Consider the following 18,700-nt stretch of genomic DNA (forward strand, 5'->3'; position numbering starts at 1 on the left):
CACTGCTGGGGTTTGGCTTTTTCTCTGTGTGCAGTGGGAAGTTTTAGAGAATTTTGAGTGGAGGAGGGCCCTGGTCTGATTAATGTCTTAAGATGATCATGCAGGGAGCACCTGGGTGGCTCAGTTGGTTAAGTGTCCGACTCTTGGTTTCGGCTCAGGTCATGATCTCAGGGTTGTGAGATCAAGTCCTATGTCGAGCTCTGCTCTCAGCAGGGAGTCTGCTTAGGATTCTCTTCCTTCCCTCCCACTCTGCCCTTCCACCCACCTCAAATAAAAATAAATCTTTAAAAAATAAAATGACTGTGCAGGCTGTTGTGTGCAAAAAGATTGTAGGCGGGCAAGGGGAAAAGCCACAAAATCAGTAAGGACACCCCTGCATAATCCAGGCCAGTGTGATGATGGTTGAATAGGAGCTGCTCGATGTGGTCAGATTCTGAAAGTATTGACAGGATTTCCTGACAGATGGGTTGTGGACAATGAGGAAAGAGGAATCAGGGACTCCAAAGGCTGGCGTCAGAGCCACTGGATGGATTATGGTGTCATTTCTTAACAGGATGGGCCCAGGGGGATTTGAACTGAATTCTGTCTGACCCCCAACTCCAGAGCAATGAAATAAACCTAATGCTTTGGCCTTAAAACTCTGTCTGCCTCCTATAAATCTTATTCATAAACCATCCATCCAACCAACCATTCATTCATTCATTCATTCATTCATATCATTTAACAAACATTTATTGTGGCAGCCCGGATGGCTCAGCGGTTTAGCACTGCCTTCAGCCCAGGGCCTGATCCTGGAGATCCGGGATCAAGTCCCATGTCAGGCTCCCTGCATGGAGCCTGCTTCTCCCTCTGCCTGTGTCTCTGTCTCTCTCTCCCTCTCTCTCTCTCTCCCTTTCTCTCTCTCTCTGTGTGTGTGTGTCATGAATAAATAAAAATAAGATCTTTAAAAAAACAAACAAACATTTATTGTTAACTACCATGTGGTAAACATGGGAGGCACTGAACACACAAGGGTTAGGACTCACACCCTGCCCTCCAGAAACTTGTAATTTGGTAGGTGGTTCAGAGATCAGCTTTTCTCACTCATTCATGTGTTCAGTCAGTCAACAAACATTCATTAATACTTAATTCCTGGCAAGCAAGCATCACAGTAGGCATCGCAAATGATCTTGGCCTTAAGAAAGTCTTAGTCCGGGGCAGCCCTGGTGGCGCAGCAGTTTAGCACCGCCTGCAGCCCAGGGCGTGATCCTGGAGACCCTGGATCGAGTCCCACGTCGGGCTCTCTGTATGATGCCTACTTCTCCCTCTGCCTCTCTCTCTCTCTCTCTGTCTCTATGAATAAATAAATAAAATCTTTAAAAAAAAAAAAAAAGAAAGAAAGTCTTAGTCCAATTGGAGAGCCTGAAATTAGCCGTCCTCATTCATTCACTGTAGAATCCCAACACCCAGCCTGTGCAGCGTCTGGGAGAAGACTCCCACTGGATGACCCAACAGTGGGCTCTACTGGGCGTTTCCAAGCAACACGGCCTCCCTCTGGATCCCTGGCCCTCCCCACAGGGTTCCACCTGCTGCCCTCACCATATGAGCAAAGCCCAGTGGTAGCTGCCAGAGCCCATCACGACACATCTCCACAGCATGCTCAGGACTAACTCTGGTGTGTCTTCCCACAGAAAACTATGAGTCCACTCATTCAGACAGCCACCCCCACAACCACCTGCCTGGGTACCATCTGACCCTTCTTGACACCCGCAGGTCCCAGAACCCAGGATGTGTCCAATCTGGAGGCTCTTGGTCCTCCTCAGCTTGCTGTCCCTACCCTCAGCACTGCACAAGCAGCCCTGGCGTGCCCTGGCCAAGGCCCACATGGACAGCAAACCAGCTCTGGCAAGAAGTAAGCTCAGCCCACGCTCTGCCTACTGTCACTGGGTGGGTGGGGAAGGTATCAACCTACTGGGTGACCTCGGGTCAGTCACTCTCTTTTCTTCCTTTTTCTCTGAACCCTCAAGTACAGAAAACTGAGGATGAGTTGATCATATGCCAATTCATAACACATCATTGTCACATGCATCATGGCAAGGCCCTCTTGTGTTGAATTTGTCATTTTCCTGTTTACCTCTTATTCTTTCCCATTTGCCCTTCCTCGGCAGGCCCTGAAGTGTGTTTAACACATGTGTTTACTTATGCTCATGTCCTTATAAAAAAAGGAAGGTTTTAGTTTGCATAGATGGTATTGCCACATAGATCTTGTTGTTTTTTACTGTTTTCATTGGACACTGTGCTGTTGACCTCTGTGGCTGGTACTGAGATGTCCAAGGGAGTCCTCCACCTGCATCGTCTCTAATTCTCCACTATAACAAACTACACTGAGATGAACATCCTTGCATGTGTGCCTGTTAGGAGCTGTGGAAGAGTTTCTCTGGGATATTCCCAGAAGTGGAATGGGTGCCTGGGCCCTAGGGTGGATACAAACTCAATTCAACTAATGGCTGCCAGATTGCTCTCTAGAATGGCTGTGCTGGTCTATACTCGCTCCAGTGATAGACGAGCATACCTGTCTCCCCACACCTGCTTGCCAACACCGGAGGGTATCCATCTGTATCGCTCTACTCCAGCTGCTGTAGCAAAAAATCACAGGCTGGAGACTCAACAGACATTTCCTTTCTCATGGTCTGGAGGCTGGAAGTTCAAAATCAAGATGCCCATAGAGTTGGTTTCTGATGAAACCCCTCTTCTTCTCTCTGCCTTCTGACTTGCAGGCCTCTGCCTTCTCCCCAATTTCCTCACACGGGCCTTCTGTGTGTGCACAGAGTGAACTCTGATATTTCTCTTTTTTCTTTTTAAAAGATTATTTATATTTATTCATGAGAGATGCAGAAAGAGAGGCAGAGACCTAGAAAGAGGGAGAAGCAGGCTCCCCAGAGGGAGGGAGCCTGATGTGGAATTCAATCCCAGAACTCCAGGATCATGACCTCAGCCAAAGGCAGATGCTCAACCATTGAGCTAACCAGGCATCCCTGTCTCTCTTTTTTCTTATAACACCAGTATTATCAGATTAGGGACCCATCCTTATGACCACCACGTTTAACCTTCTCTTTTTAAAATTAAAAAAAAAAAAAGAATTTAGTTATTCAACAGAGAGACAAACAGACAGACAGACAGCAAGCACAGGTAAGGGGAGGGACAGAGGTAGAGGGAGAACCAGGCTCCTGACAGAGAAGGGAGCCCGATGCTGTGCTGCATCCCAGGACCCCAGGATCATGACCTGAGCTGAAGGCAGCCGCTCAATCATTGAGCCACCCAAGCACCCCTGATTGACCTTCTTACCTCCTCCAAGACCCTGACTCCAAATACAGTCGCACTGGAGACTAATACCTCAATATATTGAGTTGGGGGCGAGAGGAGCCACACAATCCAGTTTACAACACTACCTTTCTAATCTCTGTCAGCCTGGAGTGCACTGAATTGTCTTAGCTTAACTTCATCTGATCCATGGGAAGTTTAGGCATCTCATCCTGGTTTTGTTAGACATTTGACTTATTCAAATTCCCTGTTCTTATCTCTTGTTCATGTTTCTCTTTGCTTCTGAGGGATTTCTTTTATGCTCTCTGATTTGAGTGGCAATTATTTTTTTTAAGATTTTATTTATTTATTCATGAGAGACACACAGAGAGAGGCAGAAACATACGCAGAGGGAAAAATAGGCTCCATGCAGGGAGCCCGATGCAGGACTTGATCCCAGGACCCTGGGATCACACCCTGAGCCGAAGGCAGATGCTCAACCACTGATCCACCTAGTCACCCCAGAGTGTTAATTTATTTTTGACGCTGGTCCTTTGTCAGGTCTAACCAGTGCTTACATTTCTCCCAAATTGTCATCAACTTTTTTGTAGGTCCTCCAATGAACAGGAAGATTTTTCAAACTCATCACAATTTCATCCTTTGGTTTGTGTTTGATGAGTCCTAAACCTTTGTCTCTACCCCCAAATATCTTCTACTTTGTTTTTTCTAATAGCTTTGTGGTTTTATCCTTCACATGCAGGAATTTTACCTGTCTGGAGGCCACCTTTATGTCACTTATGCTTGTAAGTGACAGCTCCAACTTCACTTCTGTCTGTGTAAGGAGTCTGCTTTCTCAGTCCTTCTACGAAAGATCAAGTTCCCCAAGCATGTGGATTCCCTTTGGGACTCTGTATTCTATGTCTGTGTAACTATTTCTACACCAATAGCAGAATATTTTAAATACTACCTTCTTCTTGAATTTTAGAGTGTGCTGAGTCTTTAAAAGAAAAAAAAATATCATCTGGAAATTTGATTTGGGTTTCATTGAATTTGTTATTTTAGAGCAAACTGACATTTTTGCAATGTGAGGTCACCCATTAGTATAATGGTGACCATTATATACCCTTTAAACTTAGTCTATCTTTCAGGGTTTTTTCAGATTTTATTTTACATCCTTTAATAGAATCTTAAAGTCCTATGACCTTTGTTAAACTCCTATCTTTGTTAAATAGATTCCTAGAGAAATGTATAGTTGTTGCTACAGTAAATATTGCCCAATTTTCTATTATATTTGCTAGTTGGTATTACTTGTTCAGATGAAAGTTGTTGGTTTTTGAAAATTAATCTGCTATCCAAAAATCTCACTGACCTCAGTTTTAATAGTCTGTTTTATTTATTCTGCTGGATTTTTAATCCAGAGGATTGTAGCAACTACAAATAATGACAGTTCTCCTTATTTATAAACCTTATACTTCTTGAGTCTTTTTCTTGTCTTATAGTATAGCTAAGGCCTCCTATAGGAATGGGAACGTATCTAGAATTCTCCACTAAGTTTGACATCTTCTGTAGGTTTTTGAGATCTTTTTTATCATGTTAAGGAAATCCCCTATAGTCCTGGTTTTCTAAATTTTTCTTAATCATAAATCAGTATTGGCTTTTAACAAATTTTTTCTGCATCAAAAATTACTCCATTCTTTCCTCTAAGCCATTAATGTGATAGATTATATTAATAGATTTTCTTCTGCTGAACCCATCCCAGCATTTCTGGAATAAACATGAAATTTTCATAATTAACTAGAATGATACATTTATATTGCACTACTTTTATCATATACTAGAATATACTTATAATGTATCATACTGAAATATATTTTATAATGTAATGTATTTTTATAATGCACTATTAGCTATTTAATTTGTTAGCTAATAATTTTATAGGATTTTAGCAAATTTTTCATACATGAAATTGATGTGTACCTTTCTTCCCTTGTACTGTTCTGGAAGCTGGGCAAGTTTCGCTAGCCTCATAAAATTAATTTGGCATCTTTGTCTTTTTTCATTTTCTTTCACAATTATCTCTTTATAAAAAGTGTAGTAAAACTCTTCCCCAAAACCATCGAGATCAAAAACTTTTGGAGAATGACATCTTCAATTACTATTTCTATTTCTTAATGCTTTTAGATAATGTTTCCCACTTCCCCCATCACAACTTTGCATTTTGTGGTTTACCACAAACAAATCCATTCCATTTAGGTTATGAAATACATTCATGTATATTTGAGGTCCCAGGCATCCTCATGGTTGCGATGGGTGCAGTTAGAATGCTATTTCATGGGGCTGCCGTGAAGATTTAAATGAGGGAAAGCATGTACCAAGTACTTTTTCAACTGTGAATATATTTATTACTATAACTACCTCTCACTATCAGTTAGGGTACTTAGCTACACAGAACAGAAAACCTACCTCAATATGGCCTCAACAATGAAAAAAAAATGTTGTTTCACATAATCAAAACTCACAAGGAGGACAATCTCAGATCTGATTCAATTAGCAACTCAAATATACCACCCCAATTTTGTCCGTTTTTTTTTTAGCTCTGCTATCATCCTATTTTTATCCTCAGGTCTCTAGTTCCCAGGATTGTAGGAAAATGGTGGCTAGTGGCCATCAGGTGGCCTTGCTCCCTTCCAGTAGGTGACAGAGAAAGAAACTCCCTCTCAAACATAAAACATAAGATCTTTGGTTTAGTGTGATGAAGCCAACTTGGGTCACATGCCCACTTTAAACCTGAAAGACGGACGCCCAGGTGGCTCAGCGGTTAAGCATCTGCCTTTGGCTCAGAGCATGATCCCGGAGTCCTGGGATTTAGTCCCACATGGGGCTTCCTGCATGAAGCCTGCTTCTCCCTCTGCCTGTGTCTCTGCCTCTCTCTCTCTCTCTCACTCTGTGTGTGTGTGTGTGTGTGTGTGACTCTCATGAATAAATGAATAAAATCTTTTAAAAAAATAAAATAAAATATATCTGAAAGAGTCACTGGGCAATGATGGCTCAGATTATCAAAGGCCTCATTTGGACCAGGAATTAGAAAGAGTACTTGAATGAAAACAGGATTCAGATGGGAATGATAGAATGGATGAATGGGAGGACGGATAGATGAATAGATGGATGGATATTGGACAGATGGAAGATGGATGGGAGGGTGGATAGATGAATAGATGGATGGATATTGGATAGATGGTAGATGGAGGTTGGAGGGATGGATAGATGGGTGGATAGATGGATGCATAGGTGAATGGATGGATAAATGGATATTGGACTGGCAACTACTAGTGTCTCTTATCATCAACCAAGAACTACTAAGACTTCTAGGCATACTTGTAGTGTCACTCTATCCTTGAAACTATTTGGTCAATGTATGTCTCTTTTACTAGACAGAAAACTGGTTTGTGTCTTTGGTATGCCCCACAAGGCCTGATATCCAATAGATGCTCAATAATATTCTTTTTTGGACAAATGGTATCTATACAAATATCTTTAGATGAATTAATCTCAATATTTCTCACAAGAATCATGTGAGATGGGTATTATTACTGCCCTTATTATACAGATGAGGAAATCAAGACTCAGGAGGGTGATAGACCTAGCATTTCAACTCCTGACACACTTTCTTGTTTGCAGGCAACAGAAACATGGGATACTGAAGGGGAGTCTGGGAGCTGGAGGGAAGGGAGTGAGGGGGAACCATGGTTTCTGCAGCTCTGCAGTGTGGATTCTGATTACAGGGAGGGTCAAGTCAGAGAAATAAACGTGTCCTGTGGTATGCTCAGAGGCTCATCAGAGCTGGGCCCAATAGGCCACGGATTTCAGCATGCCATCACTTTTAGAATCCCCTTCCTTTTCAGAATTCATTCTTTTCTGCTGGTAGCTCTGTTTCATCCTACAGCTTATTCCAGGGCACAGTGTGGGAGAAATTACATTTCTTCTCTTCTTATTTGTTCTCCTCAACCAACATTTATTGTGATGCACATCCTGTACATGAGGTTTTGTGTTCCAGATTTAGAGACACAGCCCTGGGTGGACTCTCAACCAGTAAATCTTGTTTGAGCAGCTCTTGTCTGTCAGACCCTCTACAGGTATGTCACCACCTCAACCCTGCAAAGCACCATTTCCCAGATGAGGAATGCGGATTTCCAAGTAGAGAGCGGAGTTGGAGGGTGACAAGCACCCATCACTCAGCAGGAAGTGGACACCAGCCCACAACCTGGGCCTCTTGACTCCAAACCCCCTACCTTTTCCATGACATTTTGGAATGTCACTGGTCCCTTGTCCATTTCCAGTTATTGCCCAGGGCCTCATGAAGTACAATGCAGAGGGCCGGATCCAGAATATCCGCCTCATGGACAGTCTGAATGCCTCAGGGCAGATGGCTCCAGGGATGGTGGGCTGGTTAATAGGCAGCATGAGCCTCCAGCATCAGCAAGAAAGCAGGTGAGCCCTGGAACCCCACCACTGGCCCTGGGACTCTATAAAGCTGAGTCAGAAGGCAGAGCTGAGGGATCACGGGGCTGAAGAGGGAAAGTGGGAATATTGCAAGGAGGGGATAAAGGGCCCAATATGAAGGGTTGTTTGGGGGAGGCAGCATAGCAGGGGAATTAAAGCAAAATTTCAGGAATATTAGCTCCTACATTTAAATCCTGGGCCTGCCTCCAACCTTGGGGAGATTACTAGATCACTCGGGCCCTGAAAGACATTTTAAAAGTACAAAACAGCAAAGAGGCTTCATCTATAACATGGGCACCCAGAGCACGGCCTAGGTAAATGTCTGGGGTGCCAAAGAACCCAGGACTAGGGTCAGACATTCAAACCCCACTCTAATGCTTGAGAGCTGAGTGACTCTTGGTAAGGTTTTGGAGATCTCTGAGCTTCACCTTAAGTCCTCATCAGTGAAATGGGCATAACAATTGTCCCTGCCTCTGGAAGTTGTGAGCTTTCTCTGCTGCACAGAGTGGACGCATAGGCATTGGGCGCTCCGATTAACCCAGAAGAGCTGGACCCGTGCTGCTCGCCTATAGTCCCACTGCTTCCCCTGGAGGACATGGCACCTTCAGCCTCCCAGGCTCCAGCCACTCCAGTGCACTGCCCCAGCTCCAGCCTGCTGCGCCCTGGAGCTCCCTTCCCTCTCATTTTGCCCCTTACTTTCGACATTCTAATGAGCGCTGGTACTTGCCAACAGGGTTTCCCTGGATGCATGCATCCCCCATCACCTCCTTCTATTCCCTTATTAGTTGTTACAAAGTATTCCTGGAGCACCCACTGTGTACCAGGACCTGGGCTGGGTACTTGGAATACAGCTATGAATAAGACATATGGTCACTTTTTGGATCTTACGTCCTACTTAGTGAGATAAGCCACAAAAGTAAGTAACTCATTTCAAGTAGGGGGATATGTTATGAAGATAACTTTAGCAAGGTAAGGGGTGAGAGTGAGGGACTTATCGGGAAGACCTTTTAAAGAGAAATCCCTAGGAAGACTGAAGAGAAGGAAGCAAGCCACATGAAGGACATGGGAGGGCAGTAAGTGCAAAGGCCCTGAGGTAGCAAAGAGACTAGTGTGTCTGAGAAAAAGGCCTGTGTGACTGGATGAGCAAGGGGGAGGGTGGAAGAAGGTGCGGCTGTGGTGGCAGGTAGGGCCAGACCCTGCAGGTCTCAGGCACCATGGTATGGAGTTTGGATTTTATTCCAAGAGCAGTGAGAAACTCAGAGAGAAGGTTAAATAATAGGGCTGCCTAGTGACTACCACATGGAGAATAGTTTATAGGGAGGCCAAGTTCATGGAAAGGGAAAGGAGCCCAGAGAGAAACTAGAGCAACTCCAGGCAAGAAGTGATGGTGACCTGGACCGGGTGATAGGGATAACAGTGAGAAGTTGCCAAATTCCAGGTATATTTTGTAAGCAGAGCAAACATGATTCACTGATGGGTTGCATGTGAAGGTGAGGGCTGGGGAGAAAGCAAAGAAGGCTCCCAGGGATTGAGCCTGGGCACCTGGGCAGGTGGTGGGGCACTGTGCTAGGAGGCAGTGGCTGGGTCTGAGAACAGCCCCAGTGTGGGCCTGTAGTTGGCTGTGGGCTGCACACATTCGTTGTGTGGAGTTGTTAAGGGCCCTCTGGGACAACGTGCAGCAGCCCGGGGCTCCTGTGGGCGGCTCTTGCCCTCCGAGCATCTTTAAAAGGATCTGACTCCAAAGCCTACCGCCTGGCCCTTTACATGAACGGCATACCAGCGTTTTTTATCATTCTGAGGCCTCGAGTCTGAGTTCCCTCACACTTGAAGGGCCTCTGCTCTTTCCTTGTGTAGCGCCAACATCACCAACATTCAGCTAGACTACAGTGGGATCCAGATGTCTTTCCATAAGGAGCGGTTCTCAGCAAACATCTTATTTGAATTTGACATTGACTTGAGACTGTGAGTCATTTGGCAGCAGGGTCGGTGGGAATCTGGGAGTTGGGGGGAGGGTGGAACTGGGCAGCCTGGGGAACCCAGATCTTTCTGACTTCAACCTCGTTCAAATCTTGGTTTCTGAACTCACTTGCTACGTGACCTCGGGCATGTCACTTCCAAGTCTCTGAGCACTGGTTTCTTCAGCTGAAATGTGACTGGCAATCACTGGTGATTTGCCCATTTAAACCTATGTGAGTTCATTACGCTGATTTTTTAAAAAAGAGAGAGAGAAACACTTTAATTATATCATCACCTTCCTTCCATCTGTTCAGACGGTCCTTTACCATCAGTTGCTCCCAAGAAAAGGGAGACCACAGCTAAACGGTAGAGATTTTTTTTTTTTTTTTTTTTTTTACGGTAGAGATTTTTTTAAAATAAGATGAGCCCTCCACTTCTGAATTTCCAAGGATTTGGAAGCCAATCTATTTAAAGGATTTTCAGGAGCCACTCTGCCTAACAGCATTTTCTCCTTAGTTACTGGCTGTAGGAGTCAACAGGCAGGGCTGCTTCATTGAAAGAGTCACTCTTCCCTTTGTGTTGGTTGTTTCCACCTCGTCCTCCTCTCTGCCTCCTGCCCCTTCTCTCCCCCTCCTCTCTCTCATCCCCAGGCCCTTCAATAACAAGATTGTAAAGACACATGTGTGCATGAACCTCGTTGTGGAGTTCTGGCTGGAGAAAGATGAGTTTGGCCGGAGGGATCTGGTGATAGGAGATTGCCATGTGGAGCCGAGTAGCATCTACATGACAGTCCTAACTGAGTAAGGCCCCAGGGACCCTCCCCAGGGCTGGGCCCCTTCCTGGCTAGTCCTAGCTGCAGCCGCACATCTCTACCACCTCCTAGATGAGCCCAAAACAGATCTCACCCTTTCCCCAGGATCTACTTCTCTCCCTGAGTCAGCATCCCAGTGATGGCCCAGCCACCCTCCCAGGATCCAGACTCTTCATCTTCCTCACACCCTGCAGCCCACCTTCACTGGTTCACGTTAATGACCTCCTGGCAGCCTCCACTAGCTTCCTCTCTCTCCATCCCCACAGCCACTACCCTGGTAACTAGACCACTTCCCAGACCATTACAAGACCCAGACTGGCTTTCCCTGACTCGGACTTTGCCTCCTTCACTCCATACAGCCCCCTGCAGGAGAAATAACTTTCTAGCACAGAAATGTGGTCATGTCCCCAACCTCTGCTCCAAACCCTCCAGTGGTTCTCCAAAACCCTCTGAATGAAGAGTAAACTCCTGGATGTCATTCAGGGCCCTATTTATCCTCCTACCTGTGCCACTCTGCAGCCATCTACCATCTTGTGTCGCTGAAGGACCTACCCCTCCATCAACACGCCCAGTACTTTCATAGCCCCGTGCCTTTGCCTGGAATGCGTGCCTTTTGCCTGGAATGCCCTTCCCTTCTTCCCTAGAACTCCTCCTCATCACTTATTCATTCAACAAGTATTTATTGAGAACCTACTATGAGCCAGATATGGCATGCTTGATGCTAGGGATACAGTAGTGATCATGACAGAAAAAATAGAGCTGTTTGTATTGGTGTAATTACTAATAGAGTATAACAGATCCATATACTGGTTGACCAAGTCTATCAACCTCAGCAGACTATGAGTCTCTCAAGGGCAAGATCTGGATATGATTTCTCTCTGTAATTCCAGAAGGCTGAAAGCAACTAGGTCTTCAGTGGGTGTCCAGTCATTTATTCATCAGATGTTCAATGAATGCCTAAATCACACCAGGCATTCATGGCTAGGACAGTGCAGGGAAAGGACTGATCTCTGGTGCTCTGCCAACCTGATTCTAATTAGCACTTACCAGCTGTGTGACCTTGGGCAAGTTACATCACCTCTCTGAGTTGCCCCTTCAACTACTGCTGACTGTGATGCCTCTTGTAGACAGCTGGCTGAGGACTAAATGACTGTGTAAGGTGTACTCAACACCTAGCCCCTGGCATGGGTACTACATGGATTTATCTGTTCTGTTCTGTACATCTACCTCTCTTTCTAGAGATATCTCACCAAAGATGAAACATTTTCTCCACAACTTCAGAGGGACCCTGGCAAAAGTTATCCCAAACCCAGTAGAAAGTCAGGTAAGTTTGTGAAAAATATTGTCCCCGTGGGGTTCTTTGAGTCTGAGGGTCAGGACATATATATTGGTTCGGAAAAGAGTTTCCAATCTTGGGCTTTAGAACCTGAAAAATCTCAATTAAAAATTTCAGTTTTGTCATTTATTGATTGTGTGTCCTCAGCAAGTGACTCGGCTGCCCCATGCCTCAGTTTCCCCACCTGTATCATGGGAATCATCACAGTCTCTATCGCATAGAATCATCATGAGGATTCAGGCAGACATGAAAGTGTTGTGCATGGCATCCAGTTGGTGTTCAATACAGGGGAGCTGCTCTTGCTGCCATGATTCCTTGTGGAAATGCAATAGAGTCTAAACTTCCAGCTGCAGGCTCTTTAGCTTTGTTTTCCTAGTCCTTGGCCTGACTCTTCTCTCTCTGCTGGTGACCCAGGTGTGTCCTCTAATCGGTGAAATCCTCAGACAGCTGGACGTGAAACTGATGAAAAGCCTCATGGGTGAGTGTCTACATCCATGTAGGAAGGAGGACAGGATTGGCAAATGGAAGAGGTGCCCCAGGGGAGCCCACAGAGAGGCTTGCTGAGGGGTGTCTGCATGTGCTCTGAGAACACTTAGAGGTGGCCATGTGACAATGACCATTACTGTTCCCCAAGAGAGCTAGGACAGCAGAGGACACCCTACAAGCAGTCTGTATGCTGCCAAGTCACCCAAACCTCCAGATTAGATTACTACAAACTATAGCTCCTCTCAATGTCTCCACTCCCCTTTAGGGAGCACTGCCCACCCCTCGAACCTCAGACCAGACCACCCTCCATCTGCAGATAGACAGATACAGTCACCACCCTCACGGAGCTTACAATCTAGTGAATGGAAGACTATGAGAAGCATATAACTACATATCATGTGGAAAGAATTTTTTTAAGATTTTATTTATTTATTCACGAAAGACGCAGAGAGAGAGAGGCAGAGACATAGGCAGAGGAAGAACCAGGCTCCCTGTGGGGAATCCAATGCAGGACTCGATCCCAGGATCCTGAGACCACACCCTGAATGAAAGGCAGACACTCAACCACTGAGCCACCCAGGCATCCCCATTTGGAAAGACTTTTAATGCAAGTGCCTCAGGCACTGGCTCTGGTTGGCATGGACAGATGAAGGTTCCTTCAGAGGCTGGACAGGCAGTCACCCTGGTAACTGATCCTGCCTCTCCTCCTTACAGAACAGGCTGTTGCTCATAAATTCAACCAACTATGAGTCCAGCCAACCCTCCACACGCCAGACTTGAACGTCTTCCAGCTACCTACTGATCCAGAAGGAGATTCCACATCTTGGGACCTTAAGTCTTCCTTGGAGTGGGCCTCCCACTCCCAAAACCTTGCCCACAGAGTCCTGTCCTGTCCCATAATAAACTCTAGCTCTGAAGGGTACAAAGGTCTCCTTTCCTGGGCCCCGAGGTTAAGGTTCCAGAAGTCAGGCTTGATGAAGCTCCATCCTAAGACTAAATATGCCTGGGTTTACTCATCAGCCCAGAAATACCAGAGAAAACACCTTGTTTTCCTGTAGTTTGCAACCAGGAACCCATCTATAGATTTGCTCATCAATGCAGGGAAGACCTGTTGAGATTTCCCATGCCCTCATTCATTCACCCCAAATTGCTGAGTACCTACTATGTGCCAAGTACTTGGCCAGGTTCCAATGGAATGTAGAGAAAGGATGACAGAGTGGAAAAGCATAAATGTTGGCACCGAACAGATCTGATTCACTTCAAATTCGATTCAGCCCAACGAGAAGTCCCACATGAGTGTGAACCATGCACATCAGAATAACTGATGACCCCCTGGCCCCAGCACAGGGTTGCAAAGAGTGTGAGCTCAGCAAATATCTGCTGTTAAGTGGTGGATGAATCTGCTTTAGGACTCACTCTCTGTGCTTGGGACAAGGCACTTTACCTTCAGGTCTCCCTCACCTGCAAAGCGAGGCTAGAAATCGTACGGGATATGGAGCAACAGGAGCCTTGATGCTGCTGGTGGGTGGTAAGTTACACCACTGCTTTATAAGTCCAGGTGACAGCAGCTACAAAAGCGTGACAGAGGCCTGCCCTGTGCTCCAGCCGTGCCACTCCTAGGTGGGTGCATCGTAGACACACACACAGACACTACGAGATGTGGACGAGACTGCTTGTAGCAGCAGTGGTCCTAATATTCCCTGAGTAAGAACCCTGAATTCCCATCAAAAGAGTGGGTAAATACCAAGGGAGAGTCACCCATTGGAATGCTCTATGGTCATGTAAATGACCTACGACTACACACGACCACACGGATGGATCTCAGGCCCGTAATAAAGCCAGGCACAAAAGGGCACATGTTGCATCTCCATTTACATGAAGCTCGAAAACAGTAAAAGGAATCCGTGCTGTCAGAGTGCAAGACCATGGTTACCCTTGAGGAGAGGGTAGGTGACCGGGAGGGGCTTGAGGCGGGCTTCTGAAGAGCCAGTACTGGCCTGTTTTGTTTTTTTTTTAAGATTTTATTTACATATTCAGAGAGAGGCAGAGACATAGGCAGAGGGAGAATCAGGATCCCTGTGAGGAACTTGATGCAGGACTCGATTCCAGGACCCCGGGATCACACCTTGAGCTGAAGGCAGATCCTCAACCACTGAGCCACCCAGTTGCCCCTGGCCTGTTTCTTGATCTGGACACTAGTTGTGGGGAGAGTGTTTCATTTGTGAAAATTCATGGAGCTATTCACTTGCGTGCATTTTTCTTACATCTGTTAGACTATAACAAACATTTTGAAATAAAAATATTTACTATGTAGGACGTTTGTAGGACTATGTGAAAAAACATCTGCAGTATGTCTAGCATGCACTAGGTCCATGGGAAATGCTTATGGAAAGCCATTTAAATCATTGTTAATTATTTGATTAATGACAATTCAGTTCTTAAGTATTGATTCCTGCCCTCCTCCCAAAGGGAGGCAAAGCATACTGAGAAATCAAGGGGAAATAACACACCCATTAATCACAGTAGCACACACATATTAAGCACTTGGCACGTGCCAAGCTTAGTGCTCAGAGCTTCTATTCAGCAATGTCATCAAATCCTCACAGCGAATTCATGCAGGAGGACCCCAAGGCTCAGAGAGAGAAAGCCACTTGCTCAAGAGCACACAGCGAGGAGACGATCAAGCGGAATGTGCCCAGGCAGCCAAACTCTAGAGCCCAGGCTTAGCCACTGTGAATCCTGCCTCCAGTCCTCCCTCTCTTCCTCCTAACACCCTACACACACACACACACACACACACACACACACACACACACAGGAAAATGATGATAGAGGCCCTGGGCTGGATCGACAAGTGCAAACAAGGAAGTGTCAACAGCTCAGATATGAGAATAGGGCGGGAGAGCCTCCTGTCTCCCTCTGTCAGCTCTGACCACCTAATCCGAAATGCTTCGTTGGGGATTTGCAACCCTAAACGCCCATGTTCTCACAGAGGATTCCCCTTGACAGCCTTGAGTTTGGGGGCGGGGTGTGGGGGGGGTTGTCCAGCTCATGATTCAAAGAGCAAACAGAGGAGGGCTGAGCCCATCCTCCAGTGAGCTTGCCTGAAGGCAGCTTTTGTCTGTCTTCCTCCTGACCCGGGGGTGGCTCAGGGGCCTCTCCTTCCTCAAGGGGCCTCCTTGGGTTTCTCAGATTCTATTTTCCTTTTGTTTTGAGGTTCATAGAGCCATGGACTCATCATGTTTTCTCCCTACAGACCCTGTTGCACAATAGGCTTCCATTATGATACAGGGGCTGGAGTGGGAGCAGGGTGGGGGGATGTTAAGCAGAAATTCAGCCCTAAGGGCCCAAAAGCTTGCTCCAAGCAAGGCACCTGTCTGTGCCTTGTAACTCCCATGCCCCTCTCCTACGGAGTTCTGACTCTGTGCCAGGCACTGGGCAATAACCCCACTTAACCCACAGCCGGGGGTGGGCAGCATCAGCCCCAAGTTGGAGGGTGTAGGCTAGGGAATCAAGGCTGCAAGAGGGAAAAGCATCTTGCCTAGAGGCCTCAGCCCAGCCGGGCTTGGGATCCAGAGCAGCCTGACTTCTCAGGGGTGAGAAGGCTCCAGAGAACAGGAGCAAGAACTTTCTGAAGATTCAGTAACACAAAGTCGTTCTCAAAGTGAAGAGCACTGAAGCGGCAGCTCGGGATGACGGTCTGCTTTCCTCCCTGGGCTGACCCTGGGCAGGCCACCATCCTCCCTGAGCCTCATGTACCCTCACAGGGTTGTTCTGGACAGTAGAGGGATGGTATAGAGCTCCAGGTCTCATAAGAAACTATTATTATCATTAGCTGCAAATGTAGGTGGGAAATTCATCTCCAAGGTAAGTGGTAAGTGGAACTTGAGCAAATTGCTGAAAAAAAAAAATTCTCAGGTGCCTGGGTGGCTAAGTGGTTAAGCATCTGCCTTCGGCCCAGGGCATGGTCCTGGGATCCCGGGATCGAGTCCCACATTGGGCTCCCTGCATGGAGCCTGCCTCTCCCTCTGCCTGTGTCTCTGCTTCTCTCTCTCTGTGTCTCTCATGAATAAATAAATAAAATCTTAAAAAAAAAAAAAAGAAAATATATTCTCTCTCTTGCCATTTGCAATGATGTGGATGGAATTAGCGCATACTATGCTAAGCAAAATAAATTCAATCAGAGAAAGACAAATACCATATGGTTTCACTCCTATGTGGAATTTAAGAAACAAAAGAGATGAACATCAGGAAAGGGAAGGTAAAATAAAATCAGGTGAAAACAGAGTGGGAGGCAAACCATGAGAGATGCAGAACTCTAGGAAACAAACTGAGGGTTGCTGGAGGGGAGAGGGTACAGGGATGGGGTAACTGGGTGATGGGCATTAAGGAGGGCATGTGATGGAATGAGCTCTGGGTGTTGTATGCAGCTGATGAATCATTAAATTCTACCTCTGAAACTAACAGCAAAAGATCAGGAAAAAAAAAAGAAAATCTATTTTCTCATCAAAGTTGGGGCACCCAGCTCCCCAGCTCCCTGCTAACCCTTCTGCCTCAGCCCCTCAATAAAACCCCTGGGGTTTCCAAGACCACCTGAAAGTCCCCCTCCAATGCAGTCCCCCATGCACCCACCTCCACCTAATCTTGCTCCAGGGCAACAGAACCAGCACCCTGACTGAGGAAGCAAAGGGCACCACTTATGGTTTCTGAGAAACACTTTGGGAAGGCACCAACGTCACCAAGGTGGAAAACTGTCTCAAAATGTTAGCAGCGTGACCTTTCATGTCTCTGGATGCCCCCTGCCTCTTGCCCTCCTCAGGGCAGCAGGACGGGGCAGCTCCTGTGGCTCCAAGGAAGGGCATCTCTGGCAGGAGTGAAGAGAAGCCTTGTGAATTTTCAAAGCCTGGGTCTTTGCCAAAAAAGGTAGTGACATCCCATCCAGACTCCTTGGACAGCAGGGAGCCTGCTTCTCCCTCTCCCTCTCTCCCCCTGTTCTGCTAGGCTCTCACTCTCTCTCTCTCAAATAAATAAAAAATAAAAATCTTTTTAAAAAGAAGAAGAAAGAAAGAAAACCCCAGAGGAAAATGGGGAAGTTTCTGTTACCCAGGAAAGTGGCATTTGAAAAGGTAACTAAAAAAAAAAAAAAATGAAATGGTAACTAAGCTACAGATACAGGAGAAAGACAGACATGGGCACTTGAATTTATGAACTGAGATTCACACCAGCTCCCCAGACTTCATCCCCCACCGCCCAGTGAGGTAGATATCATCCTCCCATTTATAGACCAGGAAACTGAAGTTGAATGGATTAGAGTCACGTGCCTGAGGTCATAGGATTAGAGTCAGGGCAGTCTGCACCCAGACCCATCCCCTCTCTGCCATAATATATATGCAGCCTCCTGGCTTCAAACCAGAGGTTGTTAGCTGTCCAGAAATTAGCTTCACAAACTTAAATCGGTCCCTTGACTTATCTACCTCAGTTTCCCCACAAAGATAGTAGCAATCTGACCCTACTCATAGGAGTTGTACCAAGATAACAAAACAGTGAGACCCCTTTGAGGATGACTGACAACACACAAGCCATGGGAAGAGTCTAGAGAATATTTCAATGGATAAGTGAGTTCAGAGCCATGGCACTAGCCCCTTAGAGGCATCGGCCAGACTCTGCCAGGAAGGAGAGCAGTTCTAGTGAAAGCCTGGCACGAGGGAAGGCAGCACGGCTCATTGATTACAGGGATATGAGACACGGGAGTGAGTTCTGACTCCACCACTCACTTGCTGTGCGCCCTGGGAAGTAGTTTCCCTCTCTGAACCTCAGTCTCCCTATCTGATATTTGAGGGGCAACCATCCCAACCACCGCTGATGAAGACGAGGTTGAAACAGGGAAAGCACCCAGCACATAGTAGGTGCCCCATAAATAATATGCATTTCCTCCTCCCCTTTCTGCTTTTACTTATAAGATGTTAGGTATTGCAGGGCAAGAGCTGCTCTCACTAGTCTAGGACCTTGATCTCTCAATGTCCCAATGGTTTCATCTGCAAAACAGATTCAAAGGCCCAAGGAGTGGGGACAAATGCCTTATTTGGAGAAGGGAAGAAGATAAAGTTAGGGTAGAGACTGGGATGCCACAGCATCCTTCTGGCCTGGCAACCTGGAAAGATTTTTCCAGGATATCAAAGTGAAATGTCATGGGATCATGCCATGTCTGAAAGCAAAACGGGCAGTGAATGAACGGTGGGCGTCTTTGTGTCTCAGCACAGCGATTCAGAGAATGGACTGCGGCGTGAAGGTCGTGGCCCCAGGCCCACTGCGCACATCTGGACGCGTCCACT

General features: G+C 46.3%; 1 protein-coding gene and 1 long non-coding RNA gene across 3 annotated transcripts in view; one reads left to right on the forward strand and one right to left on the reverse strand.

The window, feature by feature from the left end:
- LOC102151319 overlaps positions 1 to 18,700 on the reverse strand; it is a 62,691-nt gene that overhangs the window by 13,980 nt on the left and 30,011 nt on the right. The gene's annotated exons all lie outside the window — the stretch shown is intronic.
- BPIFA3 (BPI fold containing family A member 3) lies at positions 1,510 to 13,304 on the forward strand. 2 transcript variants are annotated; one of them, XM_038572007.1, is made up of 9 exons: positions 1,510 to 1,654; positions 1,753 to 1,891; positions 7,402 to 7,412; positions 7,617 to 7,767; positions 9,634 to 9,741; positions 10,386 to 10,535; positions 11,786 to 11,870; positions 12,297 to 12,360; positions 13,083 to 13,304. In XM_038572007.1, the coding sequence occupies exons 1-9, from the start codon at positions 1,636 to 1,638 to the stop codon at positions 13,115 to 13,117; spliced, it is 762 nt and encodes a 253-aa protein (XP_038427935.1). In that variant the 5' UTR covers positions 1,510 to 1,635; the 3' UTR covers positions 13,118 to 13,304. The 2 variants fall into 2 exon arrangements, with proteins under 2 accessions (XP_038427935.1, XP_038427936.1); XM_038572008.1 differs by lacking the exon at positions 7,402 to 7,412 and having other exon boundaries at positions 1,515 to 1,654; positions 13,083 to 13,303.

The sequence above is a fragment of the Canis lupus genome, chromosome 24 (assembly GCF_011100685.1).
Source record: "Canis lupus familiaris isolate Mischka breed German Shepherd chromosome 24, alternate assembly UU_Cfam_GSD_1.0, whole genome shotgun sequence".
Lineage (NCBI taxonomy): Eukaryota > Metazoa > Chordata > Mammalia > Carnivora > Canidae > Canis > Canis lupus.

Bases quoted from the DNA above. Each gene is read 5' to 3' on its own strand.
- BPIFA3 (XM_038572007.1), top strand. The intron at 9,742-10,385 runs GTGAGTCATTTG...TCTCATCCCCAG, and splicing joins TTTGACATTGACTTGAGACT to GCCCTTCAATAACAAGATTG. The intron at 11,871-12,296 runs GTAAGTTTGTGA...CTGGTGACCCAG, and splicing joins CAAACCCAGTAGAAAGTCAG to GTGTGTCCTCTAATCGGTGA.